This window comes from Zygotorulaspora mrakii, chromosome 6 (genome assembly GCF_013402915.1).
Source record: "Zygotorulaspora mrakii chromosome 6, complete sequence".
In the NCBI taxonomy this organism is placed as follows: Eukaryota; Fungi; Ascomycota; class Saccharomycetes; order Saccharomycetales; family Saccharomycetaceae; genus Zygotorulaspora; species Zygotorulaspora mrakii.
This window is the reverse complement of record NC_050724.1, coordinates 15578-30953: the sequence shown is the minus strand read 5'-3', so window position 1 is coordinate 30953 and position 15376 is coordinate 15578. Positions and strand designations below refer to the sequence as shown.

General features: G+C 40.9%; 2 protein-coding genes across 2 annotated transcripts; one reads left to right on the top strand and one right to left on the bottom strand.

The window, feature by feature from the left end:
- Positions 1-787: 787 nt before the first annotated feature.
- ESF2 (RNA-binding ATPase activator ESF2) lies at positions 788-1714 on the bottom strand (the record flags this gene model as incomplete). Its single annotated transcript, XM_037289338.1, has 1 exon — positions 788-1714. The coding sequence occupies one exon, from the start codon at positions 1712-1714 to the stop codon at positions 788-790; it is 927 nt and encodes a 308-aa protein (XP_037145233.1).
- A 6192-nt stretch (positions 1715-7906) lies between these two features.
- On the top strand, positions 7907-15133 carry HG535_0F00150 (uncharacterized protein; the record flags this gene model as incomplete). Its single annotated transcript, XM_037289337.1, has 1 exon — positions 7907-15133. The coding sequence occupies one exon, from the start codon at positions 7907-7909 to the stop codon at positions 15131-15133; it is 7227 nt and encodes a 2408-aa protein (XP_037145232.1).
- Between the last annotated feature and the right edge of the window lie 243 nt (positions 15134-15376).

The window sequence follows — 15376 nt, the reverse complement described above, 5'->3', positions numbered from 1 at the left end:
ACCCGTTTTCTTCATCTATTTGTTTACTCATTAGCCCTAGAGTCGTATCCAATTCCAATTTTTCTTCATATTTCTTATTATCTTTCCTTGTAACCTCCACCAGCTCCTCCAAATTTGATGCCGCAATCCTTGGCTTTTTCCTTTGTGTCTTGGGACCGAAAGTATGTTCAAAACTTTCAGTCTCCAAAATATTTGCTCTTGGTGATTCGTCAGTGTCCTTTTCATCAAGAAGCGACATCGGAAGTTTATTTCTCCTCAATAGCACTTGGTAAGAGTTTTTTTCCGAATCCCCAAGAGCATCTCTGAAATGTTGTAATGCGTCTTGAGATATAACTCTCGTGTTACCGAACCACCGACGATCCGGCTGAACTCTTGCAGTAGGTACTGTAGCGTCTTGTAAGGGGGCAGCTCTCAAAATGTCACCATTTCTGTTCCGAACTGATTTACCACCTTTATACATGTTCAAAAACTGAACCTTTTTGGAGTCTCTATAGAAATTCTCACCTTTCACACGCAAATTACCATCTTTGGTGTCATTCTGACGTATTCTTCTTTGTCTCTCCTTCTTAGCCGTACCCATTGTGAATTATGAGACCTAGTGCAAAGTTTTGGAATCTGTTAGAAAGTTATGAGATATATCTGCGACTCACTTCAAATAAAGTAGTTTGTTACCTGCTGGAAGTAACTTAAATACCAGTACGAGAGGTGATGAGATGCCCAAAAAAATTTTCTAAAAGAAAAAAAAACTGTGTCGTTTGTTGTGATGATGTTTTACACTATTAAGAATTTATAACAAGTTATTTAGTACAGAGCCGAGTTCGTTAGATGAACTGGTATTTTTGATGTGCTCTGGAGCATCTGCCCTTGTGGTGGATACTTTGTGCTGCTTGAAGTTTCGATGTATTTGATTGTCGTCGTTACTGGACCTTTTCTTGCTCTTTCTCATGTTTGTTATAGTTCTGCTAATTTCAACATTTTTAGCGTATTCAGCATTCAACTTGTTTGCTAATGTTATTTCTTTCTCTAATTTTGACTGTCTTATGTCGTTTTCTCTAGCTATTTGTTCGGTCAAGTCAGTCCATTTGAAGCCAGGTAAATATTTAACGTTTAGAATGTCATCATGATAAAAAGATCCCTTCTTGCCGCCGATGATGTTTCCATTCAAAGTTTGAGCACAAAGCTTAGCGTCTCTTTTCCTTATGAACTCTGCCCATCCCTCCTCATACATGACCTTCCTATTTCCACCACCTCTTGTTCTCTGTTTATGTTTCTGCTCATTCTCTCTTCTTAAAAAGAGACGATCGACATCGCCAAACTTCGATAATATTTGTCTCATTTTAGCGGGTTTCATATATGGGGGGATACTCGAAAGGTACACTACACCGGTTTTGTGATTGAGTTTCTTGGTAGCATTTAGTGTTCTTTTATCATGTGGAGAGCTTTTCTTGGTTACTACAGTTTCCTTATGATTATTTTTCTCTAATTCACGTTGAATACTACTTTTGGCGTCATCTTCGTCTGTAACACCTTTTTGGACCTCCTGAGGATCACTTTTAATAGCAAAGTCGGCAGAGAGTTCCTTTTCATCCGCTCCTTCATCAATCAAATGAGCATCAACTTCTCTACCAGCCTTTTTGGATACAATCAAAAAGTTTTTCGAAGAAGTCTCGTCATCTGAAGAGAAATCGGAATGATCACCGCTCTCGATAGCCATTTTATGTTTTTGTATTTGGCTTTGTCCATCTTTTTTTCATTTTTGATCAAAATTTGTTCGTCGTACCTTTCAGTTCATCGCCTTTCACCAACATAAAATCAAAAACAAGTATGTATACAAATGATACGCATTGAAAGTGTAATTCGCAGAGAGACGCTAAATGCTAAAACAAACGATATTACAGCCCCTTCTTGTGATCCATGACCTGGATAAATACGGGACATGGGTAAGCATTGAATAGCCCATTTTCAGCCTCATTGAAACTTTAATCTAAATTAGGCAGCCTTCACGCCATTTTATATTTGTTAGTGCAGTCAATATGTATTGTGATCAGTTCTTACAGTCAGAACATTCATGGATCTACAATATCTCTTTTGCATGTGCAAGTGTGGCAATTTCAATTCTGCGCCTATCGATAGGCAATGATTGAAAGAACAATGTATGATTATTGCCTCGGGAACTCTGTTTTGCTATTGAATTTTTGAGATTGCAGAAGGTGAATTTGCGAGGAGAGATGCTTTTGGTTTTCAAAACAAAGCAAAGTTGATCTCCTGTGCAAGTATGACAAGGTGCCTTCTTTGAAATCTACCCAAGGTCCCGATAATTGTGTCTTTCATTATACATTTTCAAAGTTTCCTACAAAAATGTAATTTGCATCCTCCATGAGTCTATCTTTGAACTTAAGCCATTACATATACAAATTTTCGAGTGGGCTCTCTAGTGTTATAAGTATACGAACGCCTGGGGAATGTATAGTTATTTGGTTGCCAATGCATAGCATTCTGTTTACAGACAAAAGAAATTTGGTTCAAGAGGAGCAACTTGTAAGTTATTGTTATAGCACATACTTTTCTTATTCTTATGGGCCATTTAGTCATACGAAGTGGATGAAAAGCTACGAGAGAAATATTTGCTTCTGTTCTTGGAGATACCTTACGCATTCATAGATATCCTGGTAGCGACTGTTTCTTCTAGAAAAGTTGGTTCTCAAATTATGCGTGAGATAACTCACGTACATGAAAAGGTTAGATGAATATTTCCATCGACTACTTCTCTGATCCTACCAGATCCTAAAAGAGCTAATGAATGATATTGAACTCAAAGAGAGAGAAATTATAGAATACCATTTTGCCTGTTGGCATAATGAACAGTAAACAGACTGCAGTAAGATCAAGTCTTAGAAGACATCAGGCAAATGATAAGAGTAATCTGAATGATTATGAAGCCCAAATGATTGCTCAAAATTCTGACTATGTAGGAAACGGTGGTGTCGAGCAAGAAATGACTTGTGCTCATAGATTATATGGAATTGAAAATGGGATTTGATGGCAGCATAAACCTTAAACTGACGAGAGAGAAGAAATTTTCACTCCTTGTAGAATATAATGGTCCAATCGGTATATGATATCTGTGTTGAAATATAGATCGATATTGTAAGATATATGAAAGAGATGACTTATAAGAATCAGAAACAAGACAATTGGTCTGTACAACAAAATAAACGAAGCCAGATGAAGCCCAACAGAATGTCAATCGACACTGGAAAGATATCGGATGATAATCTATCGCGAGCAACATTTACAATTCAGGAATCTGACTACGAAGGAGTCTATGGAATGAACACGAAATAACAGTTGTACTGTGTATTCTATGGGACTAGCAATGGTGTGATGACGATGAAAATTCTTCACTCGTCGTCCTCTCTTATGTTTCAATAGGTGCAAAATGTTAGGTATAAATATTGACGTATTTTCCAGATATTAATCCAAGTTCAATTAGTTTTATTTCACTTCATGATATAGGAAATCAAGGAATTATATATCTCTATAATTGAATATCAATATATCATTATCAATGTATAGCCAAGTTACTACTGATAACTCCGAAGAAAACACTCTTTCCAAATAATCTGGTGCATATTTCGAATTTTTCAGTCTCGATTTATTTTGTTTTTACTCATTTCATTATATAGGAAGCTCAGGACTTAAACATCTTGATAAAGGCACATCTTATTTCGATGATCGGAAGCAACCAAGTTAATGTTAATAAGTACGATGGTGACACATCGTTTCAATAAGTACAGTATGCTTCGACCATTGTACTGCTGTCATTTAGGTTCTGGAGAAAACGTTCCTGCAGCCATTCCTACTTGGTATCTGAGGCTTATATATTATCAAATATGTATCAAAGAGAGGTTTTACTTGTTGCCTTTTAGTACGAAATATAAACATCAACAGTCTTGAGAATCATGGGGTTCGTTAAGCGATCTGCGTTAAGCTATTAATCAAAGAGGGACGTTTATTGTCATTTAGCGGTTATGGCCATTCTGCAGCATTTGTCGTTTATTTCTAGAATATTAGAACTCTATATGTCCTAATATAGAGGGAAAGAGCAGCATTATCACTTTAAATCACTTCTATCATTTTTGTTTATTCGAGTGATACTGAAAAAGCATTTGAAACCTTTAAAGAATGGACAAAAATATAAAATTATGTTGAAGTGGAAACAACAAGTGAAAAATTGTAGAATTGTGCTTTAGGCAAAGCTATTCTAAAATTCTCTACGAGTAAGAGCAAAAATCGGATCAAGTATTGTAGTATGAAATTATTCAATCAGGAGAAGAGAAAAGAAGAGAAGAATAGTGTCAAGTCGTAAAAAAAGGCATTTGGCGATAAAACAAGCAACTACATCCAATGATATAGTCAAGAAGTAGTAGTAAAACATGTAACGTTATATTTCGTGACCTCTAGTAGAGCTCACACGGGCTGAAGTAGCTGTGCTTTGGCACATAGCAATTAGATTCGGAGAAGCTGAGCTGCCCCAAACTGGAACAACTAGCAATTGTCATCTCCCCACAGCCACAATGTTGAGGTGAGATATTTCCTTGGCAATTGTGTTCAAGAAGACAGTTCTCTAGATTTATATAACACAGAAGTGGATTCGCCTGGCAAAGAATTGCCGTTGTTGACAACCGATGCAACGGGGATTGTGCATGTACCTAATCATTCCCTTTTCAACATCCGTCTGAACATGCTCCACAAATTTCATCGAGGCCGATGCGCCGAAACACATCTAGTTATGATTTTGTTGTTTCCCACCTGTGCAAAACCAGTTTTCCTCTATTTTTTCTCATTTCCCCTGCTATTATCTTAGAAAGCTTTTTTTTTTAACTTTATTTCAAGATTTTCGACAGAAGTACAATAGCACGATCAAATCAAGGGCAATCTTTCCTCTGCTCAAAGTTTCCAAAAGAAGAAAAAGAGTTTTTCTAGAAACGTCGAAGGCAAAGAGCTATCGTCACACATGATTTACGAGACTCAAAAGCATTCCTGCTGTGGTTTCAATGTTTTCACAACGAAACGGAACAGTCAGTTTTATTGACCATTCTTGGAAACTTTTGCAGAACTGCATTACTTCTACTGCTGTTTTTTTGTTGGTGCGGACATTTCATAAAAAAAGCTTTCGCAAACAGAACGTAGTTGCTCCTTGATGATTACCTCAATTCCTATGCCCTTATTGGATTGTATGATTGGCATCCAAAATGGAAAAAAATGCACTAAGCCACAAATCAGCTTTTTGGTAGAGAAACCCTATCGTACAAAACTTTTCGAATTTTCTGAATAGGAAAAGGCATCAACAGATCGGTGTTTCATTCACTAACCTGCGTTGAGGCGTAGGAACTGAGTTTGTTTCTTTTTCGTATATCAAAAAAAAAAGAAAACAAAAACGTTCTCAATTGCCTTCGAAAATACAATACTTCTCATGTGCCTTTGATTTCGAATTTCGAGGTGGTAAGGATGTAGTGAAAGGCGCATTTAGCGTTTTTCATGTTAGACTACTGCTCCATGTTTTTTAACGGATTTCAAACGCTACTTGCGTAAACCAAAAAGGTAATAAGTATCGTCAACAGCAATGATCGAGGCTACGGACAATATTTCTTAGTCGATATACATCACTGGAACACATTGTTGCACTTCATTTGTTAGTGAAAGAAAAAGGACATAATGGACGTATGGAAATATAACATGATCAGGAAAAAGCCTCCAGCATTACTTTTTTGCCTACTGAAAGACAGTCAAAGAGTTAAGATGCTTCGGTGCCTTTGCTGTGTTGTGCCTTTGCTGTGTTGTATCTTTTTCCGTCTATGGGATTGCAGCATCTAACGATTAAAAAAAATTCTTTTTCCCACTTTCTGAGGCTATTGAAATATGGTAGCTTTTTTTTCCTTTTTTGTTCTGCTGGCTTTTCTCAAGCTAGCTTCAAAGAGTCCCAGATTCAAAACAAGTATTGAAATGGAATAACCAAAATCTCCGCTCAGCATGATAATCCTTTCGAGTATTACTACCCATTAATCAGTCTTTCATCGGTGTGAGTCGCTGGGATGTAGGAGGGGCCCTGTAAACATTCAAATAAGCACCTTTGGTGTTTTCAAAGAATTTTTGTACATATTATTACACGCCGTCTTGTCGAGAATTCTTTATGCTTCTTGCTGCTATAATCGCGAGAAAAATGAGCGGGACTCATAGAATTGTAAGCACCTCATGTACTCGTTGATTGAATCCGTGCTTTCTTTCTACAGAGAATACCAACACTTCTGCGTCAGAGCTATGACCAGGCCTTACTGTGCCGTAAAAGGAATCTTGAAAGGTGAACATTATTTTCGCCACACATCTTTGGTCCCATCGGTTACTTTGATTTAAAAATTTTCTTTATCTTCGATGTATATCAAGTTAAGTGCTTAATAGTAGACATCTCATGAACATCTTCCACACTTTGCGCTAATACTATCCGCGTTATCAAAAGTTCTATAGGGCGAAACGTTCTGGCCGAAGTTGATAACAAGATGCAAAGCATTAAAACTCACAATAGTATTGTATTTCCTCCCCCATTTGGGCTTTAATTGCTCAAGTGAAGAGTAATCACTCATACTACATCTTTTAGTAGAGCTTTGCAACGTTTGGCGCTTGCTTAACAAAGAAACTGTGGAGAATAGCTACCAATGGATCGTTGTCAAAGCTGATGAGGACAAGTAATAGGATGATGAGGTTCTTTTCACATTTCAGCAATGTGTATCTATGCTGAAGATTGAATGCAGCATCTGACATCAGTTAAAAGAGGGGTTTACAGGGATTGCTATTCTGAGAAAAAGGCAAGCCATAAAACAATAAACGGTATTAGAGAAAAGAGTTAAAGGGTGCACTTCACAAAACAGTATATTCAACCAATATTTTGATGCATCCTTTAATATTTATGATGAATAGAGTAAAGAGGGCGCTAAGGTAGTAAAATTTTGGTGCATATACATGTACTGTGTAACTGGCCTCAAGAGTTAATTTTGTTGAGACATAGTAAGATATATTTGATGGTGGAATGCCATCTTTGGGATAACCGTTTACATATAACAAATGGCTGTCTCTGATGTCAATGTCAATCTAGCGCATGCCAAAATAGGTAATGCAAAAAAGTTACGGAGTAACTATCGGCATCTTCTTTGAATTTTTAAGAGATGTTTACATTCTTTCGAAATGAATGCCAATGCTCAGTAATTAGCTACTTTTGGGAACTGCAATGCAATGCGGTTTTCTGCAGAAAGGGAGTGTGGTTCTGGAAGCTGGTAAACTAGAAAATGTTTCCTTGATAGAACGCCCGAATTTGTAAGTTTTAGAGGAAAAGAAAGTTCATACGAAATATGCGGTGTAGCTTAATTCCATGAGTGGAGCGCACCATAAAGAAGTGTAATCCAAGTCTGATTTGCTTTTGTATTGTTCTCGGACGGGAGGGGGATTATCGTACATTATATTTCGAGAAATTTGGCATTGTATTGAAGATTTTCAAGTTTTACAACCGATGGCTGAAAATGGAAAATGACGCATAGTGCAGGCACCTATATTTTTCTATTTGGGACGCTTCTTTTCTGTCTTAGCCGTATTACGTAATTAGGAAATTTTTCTTCCTTGCATGAAAAAGAAAGATTCACAACCTATAGGCGAAGATCAGTAAGAAAAAGAATATCGCTAAGAACACCATCACTTTGGTGGAAAATATGGGTTAAAGCCCAATTTAAAGTCCACACATCTAAATGTATATCTGCTTGAACTTTCCCAAATTCAATTCCTTGCAAAATGAACGGATCAGTTCTTTTTTAACAAAAACGTCAACTAACTTCAAGATTGCTGAAGATACTTTGTCTTTATGTTTTCTCTGATGTTACTGGTACAGCTACTATTGCTTTGGTTTCCACTTGCTTGCGCCAAGGAGCTGCTGGACGTTTTCACATCGTTAAGCACTAGTACCCCAAATGGTAATACTCCAAGAGTTCCGTGGGCCGCGTCCATGCAATTTTTAATCACACCAAGTATGGATGCCAGAGCTCAGGATACCTTTTCATTAGACTTGCCCTGTACCCTCCTGGTTTATGGGACCAACGGAGGCTCGTCAATTGATATGATTGATCAATCTGGAAATAGTTTTGCAACCTGTGAACTAATTAATGGTTACCATACCGGACCTTCAAGAATTACCTGTACTTTGCAGCAGGATGTATTCTATTCACCGGGACAGATTAATTTTGGATTTGCTTGGAATGTCGGCCAGTCGCCAAACTCATATTCACTCCAGTGCGCTGCCTCTTTTACAAGTCCCAGAAATACCATAACCTGGGGTGGGCAATCTACGACAGTCACCATCAATAGAGAAAGTTTCTATCAAAGCTCGGGTATGGACATGAGCCATACTATAAGTGCAAGCGCTGTTGACACGTACTATTTGGGATATACTTGTTCAAGGACTTTTTCAGAAACGATCGAACTCCAACTAAGAGGTAGTCCTTCAAGAACAGGAAGTATTGTCTCGTGCGCCAATGTAGATGTTTACATGACAAATTCGCTGAATTACTGGTATATGCCTATGACTGCGGAGGCACTTCCTAGCTCATCTACAGTTAACTGCGACGTTCGTACCAATACAATTACCATCAATGCAAACAATATACCTGCTGGTTACCATGTTTTTGTAAATGCATTCCAAAGTAGACAATTTCTTTCACAGGAAACCATTCAGAACACTTTCATAGATACCATATATTGTCGGAATAGTCCAAATACAAATCGATATTCCAGAAGCTGGAATTTCATCAGGGGAAGCGGTAATGGTGCTGCAAGCATGCAAATCAGTCTACCAACAACAAGAACAACATCATGGACTGGGACAGGCACAACCACATATCTAACGACACAAACATCACCTAGAACGACAGTCGAGATTATCGTTGCAAACCCGCGTGTCATGTCTACAACGTTTACGCCATGGAGTGGATCTTATACCAGCACGATCTCTACATCAGTTGCTACAGCTACTGGATCCGATGGTATTCCAACGATCAGCACACTTTACTATGTGGAGACTCCTGAGGTTAATGTTGCATCCACTACATACACACCATGGAGTGGATCTTATACCAGCACGATCTCTACATCAGTTGCTACAGCTACTGGATCCGATGGTATTCCAACGATCAGCACACTTTACTACGTCGAAACGCCAGAAGTGAATGTTGCATCGACAACATACACACCATGGAGTGGATCTTATACCAGCACGATATCTACCTCGATCGAAACCAGTACCGGTTCCGACGGTATTCCAACGATCAGCACACTTTACTATGTGGAGACTCCTGAGGTTAATGTTGCATCCACTACATACACACCATGGAGTGGATCTTATACCAGCACGATCTCTACATCAGTTGCTACAGCTACTGGATCCGATGGTATTCCAACGATCAGCACACTTTACTATGTGGAGACTCCTGAGGTTAATGTTGCATCGACAACATACACACCATGGAGTGGATCTTATACCAGCACGATATCTACCTCGATCGCAACCAGCACCGGTTCCGATGGCATTCCAACAATCAGCACACTTTACTACGTCGAAACGCCAGAAGTGAATATTGCATCGACTACATACACACCATGGAGTGGATCCTACACTAGCACGATATCTACATCAGTTGCTACAGCTACTGGATCCGATGGTATTCCAACGATCAGCACACTTTACTATGTGGAGACTCCTGAGGTTAATGTTGCATCGACAACATACACACCGTGGAACGGATCCTACACTAGCACGATATCTACATCAGTTGCTACAGCTACTGGATCCGATGGTATTCCAACGATCAGCACACTTTACTATGTGGAGACTCCAGAGGTTAATGTTGCATCGACAACATACACACCGTGGAACGGATCCTACACCAGCACGATATCTACCTCGATCGCAACCAGTACCGGTTCCGATGGCATTCCAACGATCAGCACACTTTACTATGTGGAGACTCCTGAGGTTAATGTTGCATCGACAACATACACACCATGGAGTGGATCTTATACCAGCACGATATCTACCTCGATCGCAACCAGTACCGGTTCCGATGGTGTTCCAACGATCAGCACACTTTACTATGTGGAGACTCCAGAAGTGAATGTTGCATCGACTACATACACACCGTGGAACGGATCCTACAGCAGCACGATATCTACCTCGATCGCAACCAGTACCGGTTCCGACGGTATTCCAACAATCAGCACACTTTACTATGTGGAGACTCCTGAGGTTAATGTTGCATCGACAACATACACACCATGGAGTGGATCTTATACCAGCACGATATCTACCTCGATCGCAACCAGTACCGGTTCCGATGGTGTTCCAACGATCAGCACACTTTACTATGTGGAGACTCCAGAAGTGAATGTTGCATCGACAACATACACACCATGGAGTGGATCTTATACCAGCACGATATCTACCTCGATCGCAACCAGTACCGGTTCCGATGGCATTCCAACAATCAGCACACTTTACTACGTCGAAACGCCAGAAGTGAATATTGCATCGACTACATACACACCATGGAGTGGATCTTTTACCAGCACGATATCTACCTCGATCGAAACCAGTACCGGTTCCGACGGTATTCCAACGATCAGCACACTTTACTATGTGGAGACTCCAGAAGTGAATGTTGCATCGACAACATACACACCGTGGAACGGATCCTACACTAGCACGATCTCTACATCAGTTGCTACAGCTACTGGATCCGATGGTATTCCAACGATCAGCACACTTTACTATGTGGAGACTCCTGAGGTTAATGTTGCATCGACAACATACACACCATGGAGTGGATCTTATACCAGCACGATATCTACCTCGATCGAAACCAGTACCGGTTCCGACGGTATTCCAACGATCAGCACACTTTACTATGTGGAGACTCCAGAAGTGAATGTTGCATCGACAACATACACACCATGGAGTGGATCCTACACTAGCACGATATCTACCTCGATCGCAACCAGCACCGGTTCCGATGGCATTCCAACAATCAGCACACTTTACTATGTGGAGACTCCTGAGGTTAATGTTGCATCGACAACATACACACCGTGGAACGGATCCTACACTAGCACGATCTCTACATCAGTTGCTACAGCTACTGGATCCGATGGTATTCCAACGATCAGCACACTTTACTATGTGGAGACTCCTGAGGTTAATGTTGCATCGACAACATACACACCATGGAGTGGATCTTATACCAGCACGATATCTACCTCGATCGCAACCAGTACCGGTTCCGATGGTGTTCCAACGATCAGCACACTTTACTATGTGGAGACTCCAGAAGTGAATGTTGCATCGACTACATACACACCGTGGAACGGATCCTACAGCAGCACGATATCTACCTCGATCGCAACCAGTACCGGTTCCGACGGTATTCCAACGATCAGCACACTTTACTATGTGGAGACTCCTGAGGTTAATGTTGCATCGACAACATACACACCGTGGAACGGATCCTACACTAGCACGATCTCTACATCAGTTGCTACAGCTACTGGATCCGATGGTATTCCAACGATCAGCACACTTTACTATGTGGAGACTCCTGAGGTTAATGTTGCATCGACAACATACACACCGTGGAACGGATCCTACACCAGCACGATATCTACCTCGATCGCAACCAGTACCGGTTCCGACGGTATTCCAACGATCAGCACACTTTACTATGTGGAGACTCCTGAGGTTAATGTTGCATCGACAACATACACACCGTGGAACGGATCCTACACTAGCACGATCTCTACATCAGTTGCTACAGCTACTGGATCCGACGGTATTCCAACGATCAGCACACTTTACTATGTGGAGACTCCTGAGGTTAATGTTGCATCGACAACATACACACCATGGAGTGGATCCTACACTAGCACGATATCTACATTAGTTGCTACAGCTACTGGATCCGATGGTATTCCAACGATCAGCACACTTTACTATGTGGAGACTCCTGAGGTTAATGTTGCATCCACTACATACACACCATGGAGTGGATCTTATACCAGCACGATATCTACCTCGATCGCAACCAGTACCGGTTCCGATGGTATCCCAACGATTAGCACGCTTTACTATGTGGAGACTCCTGAGGTTAATGTTGCATCCACTACATACACATCAAGGAATGGATCTTATACAAGTACAGCCTCGACTGGTACTACTGTACTTTATGATGCTAGCCAAATTTTAAGTACCAGTACACACTTTTACGTGGAAACTTCAAATGTAAATAGAACATCGACAACATACACACCGTGGAGTGGCTCTTATACCAGCACGATATCTACCTCGATCGCAACCAGTACCGGTTCCGACGGTATTCCAACGATCAGCACACTTTACTATGTGGAGACTCCTGAGGTTAATGTTGCATCGACAACATACACACCGTGGAACGGATCCTACACTAGCACGATCTCTACATCAGTTGCTACAGCTACTGGATCCGATGGTATTCCAACGATCAGCACACTTTACTATGTGGAGACTCCTGAGGTTAATGTTGCATCGACAACATACACACCGTGGAACGGATCCTACACCAGCACGATATCTACCTCGATCGCAACCAGTACCGGTTCCGATGGTGTTCCAACGATCAGCACACTTTACTACGTCGAAACGCCAGAAGTGAATGTTGCATCGACAACATACACACCATGGAGTGGATCCTACACTAGCACGATATCTACCTCGATCGCAACCAGTACCGGTTCCGACGGTATTCCAACGATCAGCACACTTTACTATGTGGAGACTCCTGAGGTTAATGTTGCATCGACAACATACACACCATGGAGTGGATCTTATACCAGCACGATATCTACCTCGATCGCAACCAGTACCGGTTCCGATGGTGTTCCAACGATCAGCACACTTTACTATGTGGAGACTCCAGAAGTGAATGTTGCATCGACTACATACACACCGTGGAACGGATCCTACAGCAGCACGATATCTACCTCGATCGCAACCAGTACCGGTTCCGATGGCATTCCAACAATCAGCACACTTTACTATGTGGAGACTCCTGAGGTTAATGTTGCATCGACAACATACACACCGTGGAACGGATCCTACACTAGCACGATCTCTACATCAGTTGCTACAGCTACTGGATCCGACGGTATTCCAACGATCAGCACACTTTACTATGTGGAGACTCCTGAGGTTAATGTTGCATCGACAACATACACACCATGGAGTGGATCTTATACCAGCACGATATCTACCTCGATCGCAACCAGTACCGGTTCCGACGGTATTCCAACAATCAGCACACTTTACTATGTGGAGACTCCTGAGGTTAATGTTGCATCGACTACATACACCCCATGGAGTGGATCTTATACCAGTACGATATCTACCTCGATCGCAACCAGTACCGGTTCCGACGCTATTCCAACGATCAGCACACTTTACTACGTCGAAACGCCAGAAGTTAATGTTGCATCCACAACGTTGACAACATGGGGTGGATCCTCCACAAGTACAGCCTCGACTGGTACTACTGTACTTTATGATGCAAGCCAAATTTTAAGTACGAGTGCAAATGTGGACGTTGGATTTCCAACATCTGCTCATTATTGCAATTCAAGTAGGAGTACGCTGCAGATATCTAGCCAGCCACCAGCGAATTCTTTTCAAACGACGATGTCTTTTTCTGTCTCAACTTTAACTCCTGCAGATACGACACAATTGACCCCAACATATGGTGTTACAAATAGCGTTGAATCATCGTACCCCTTGCCAGTCAGTAGCGGAGTGATGTTTTCGACAAACAGCGGTATCGTAACTACCAATGATGGTGAGATCTCTTCTAATAGTGTTGAGTCATCTTTGACTAATAGCAAGATAGCAGAAACCAGTGTGTTTACGTCTCCATACAGCAACGTGAAATCCTTCACTACTTACGAGATATCTCCCTCTGTTAGCGTATATTCTTCCAAAAGTGAGAAAGATTCAACCTCAGCAGATAATGACGATAGTACTGGAGTATCTCACACGAAATCAACGTCAACACAAAACAATATAAGAACTTCCACTAAATCGGAGTACAGCATGGTCACGCCTGTACAGGTGGTAAGTTCCGCGAGAACCATGCCAGAGACACCGCGAGTCACTGTCTCCGTTAACGGGCCATCTTTATCATCTGGAGGTGATTCGTACACTCTGTCTACAGTGCAGGAAGAGCGATCTTCTAGTGCATCTCTTACTGTTTTTTCAACCGGAAAATTTACTAGTGACAAGGCCATATCTCAGTCGGAATCTTCATATTATTCGCTAGATATTCCAAGGAGCTCCTTACATGTTACGAGTATGATGGTATCTAAATCAGAATCATTTCATAAAAGTTCTAGTTTGGTTAATTCCCCTACTTTCAGCCAAAAAACGAGCTTCGTCAGCGTCCAAAATGTTGGTGATCATTCCGACATCTTTTCATCACCAAGCATGAGGGCAGCATCAAACTCTCTTACTGATAGTTTGTTGCCTCCAAAAAGCTCCGAACTTTTCACCGTTTCGTATCATAGTCAGATTGGCATCTCCAGTGAAGGAAGTATAATTGCAACTTTGTCGCAAACAGACACCAAACCTTATAAAAGTGACGGTGGCCCTAGATCACCTCCGACTTCGACACAAACTGATTCTTATTTTGGTACAGTAAGGGCACATACTTCCGTTCGTTCCTCTATCGAAGCTCAAAATCCATCTCAAAATTTGCTCTCTGGTTCAGACATATCTTCAACTCGAGATGAAGAAATTCATGTTACACCATCCTACCGTGTGACAAGTAATGAAATACCAACTACTGCCCTCCGTGTGACAACACTTTTGGGCACTGAGAGCGCAGTTGATAGAAGGTCTTCTGACTTACAAGCAACAGAAACGTCGACGGCTGCATCAAGTACTTCAATGTCAATTAGAACATTTGAGGGTAGTGCACACAGAGTGAAGGCCTCCTGGATTTTTGCGTTTCCGTTAGCTTTCTGGTAGGTACCTTCATAGCTGAGGCTATTGATGTTTCGTTAATTAGGTAAGTTGGCTGCATAATCGTCGTCAGGATTATCTCTAACTTCATGTTGTGTTAGAAAATGACCTCTATTTTTCAGTCATACAGGGGAGAAGAAAATTTGGGTAAAGTGTATCTAATAATAAGTGCTACAAGTGATGGAAGGTTTCATTTGAAAAATGCGTTTTTACTAGTAATTGGGATACCTTCCTATTAACAAGAGAGAG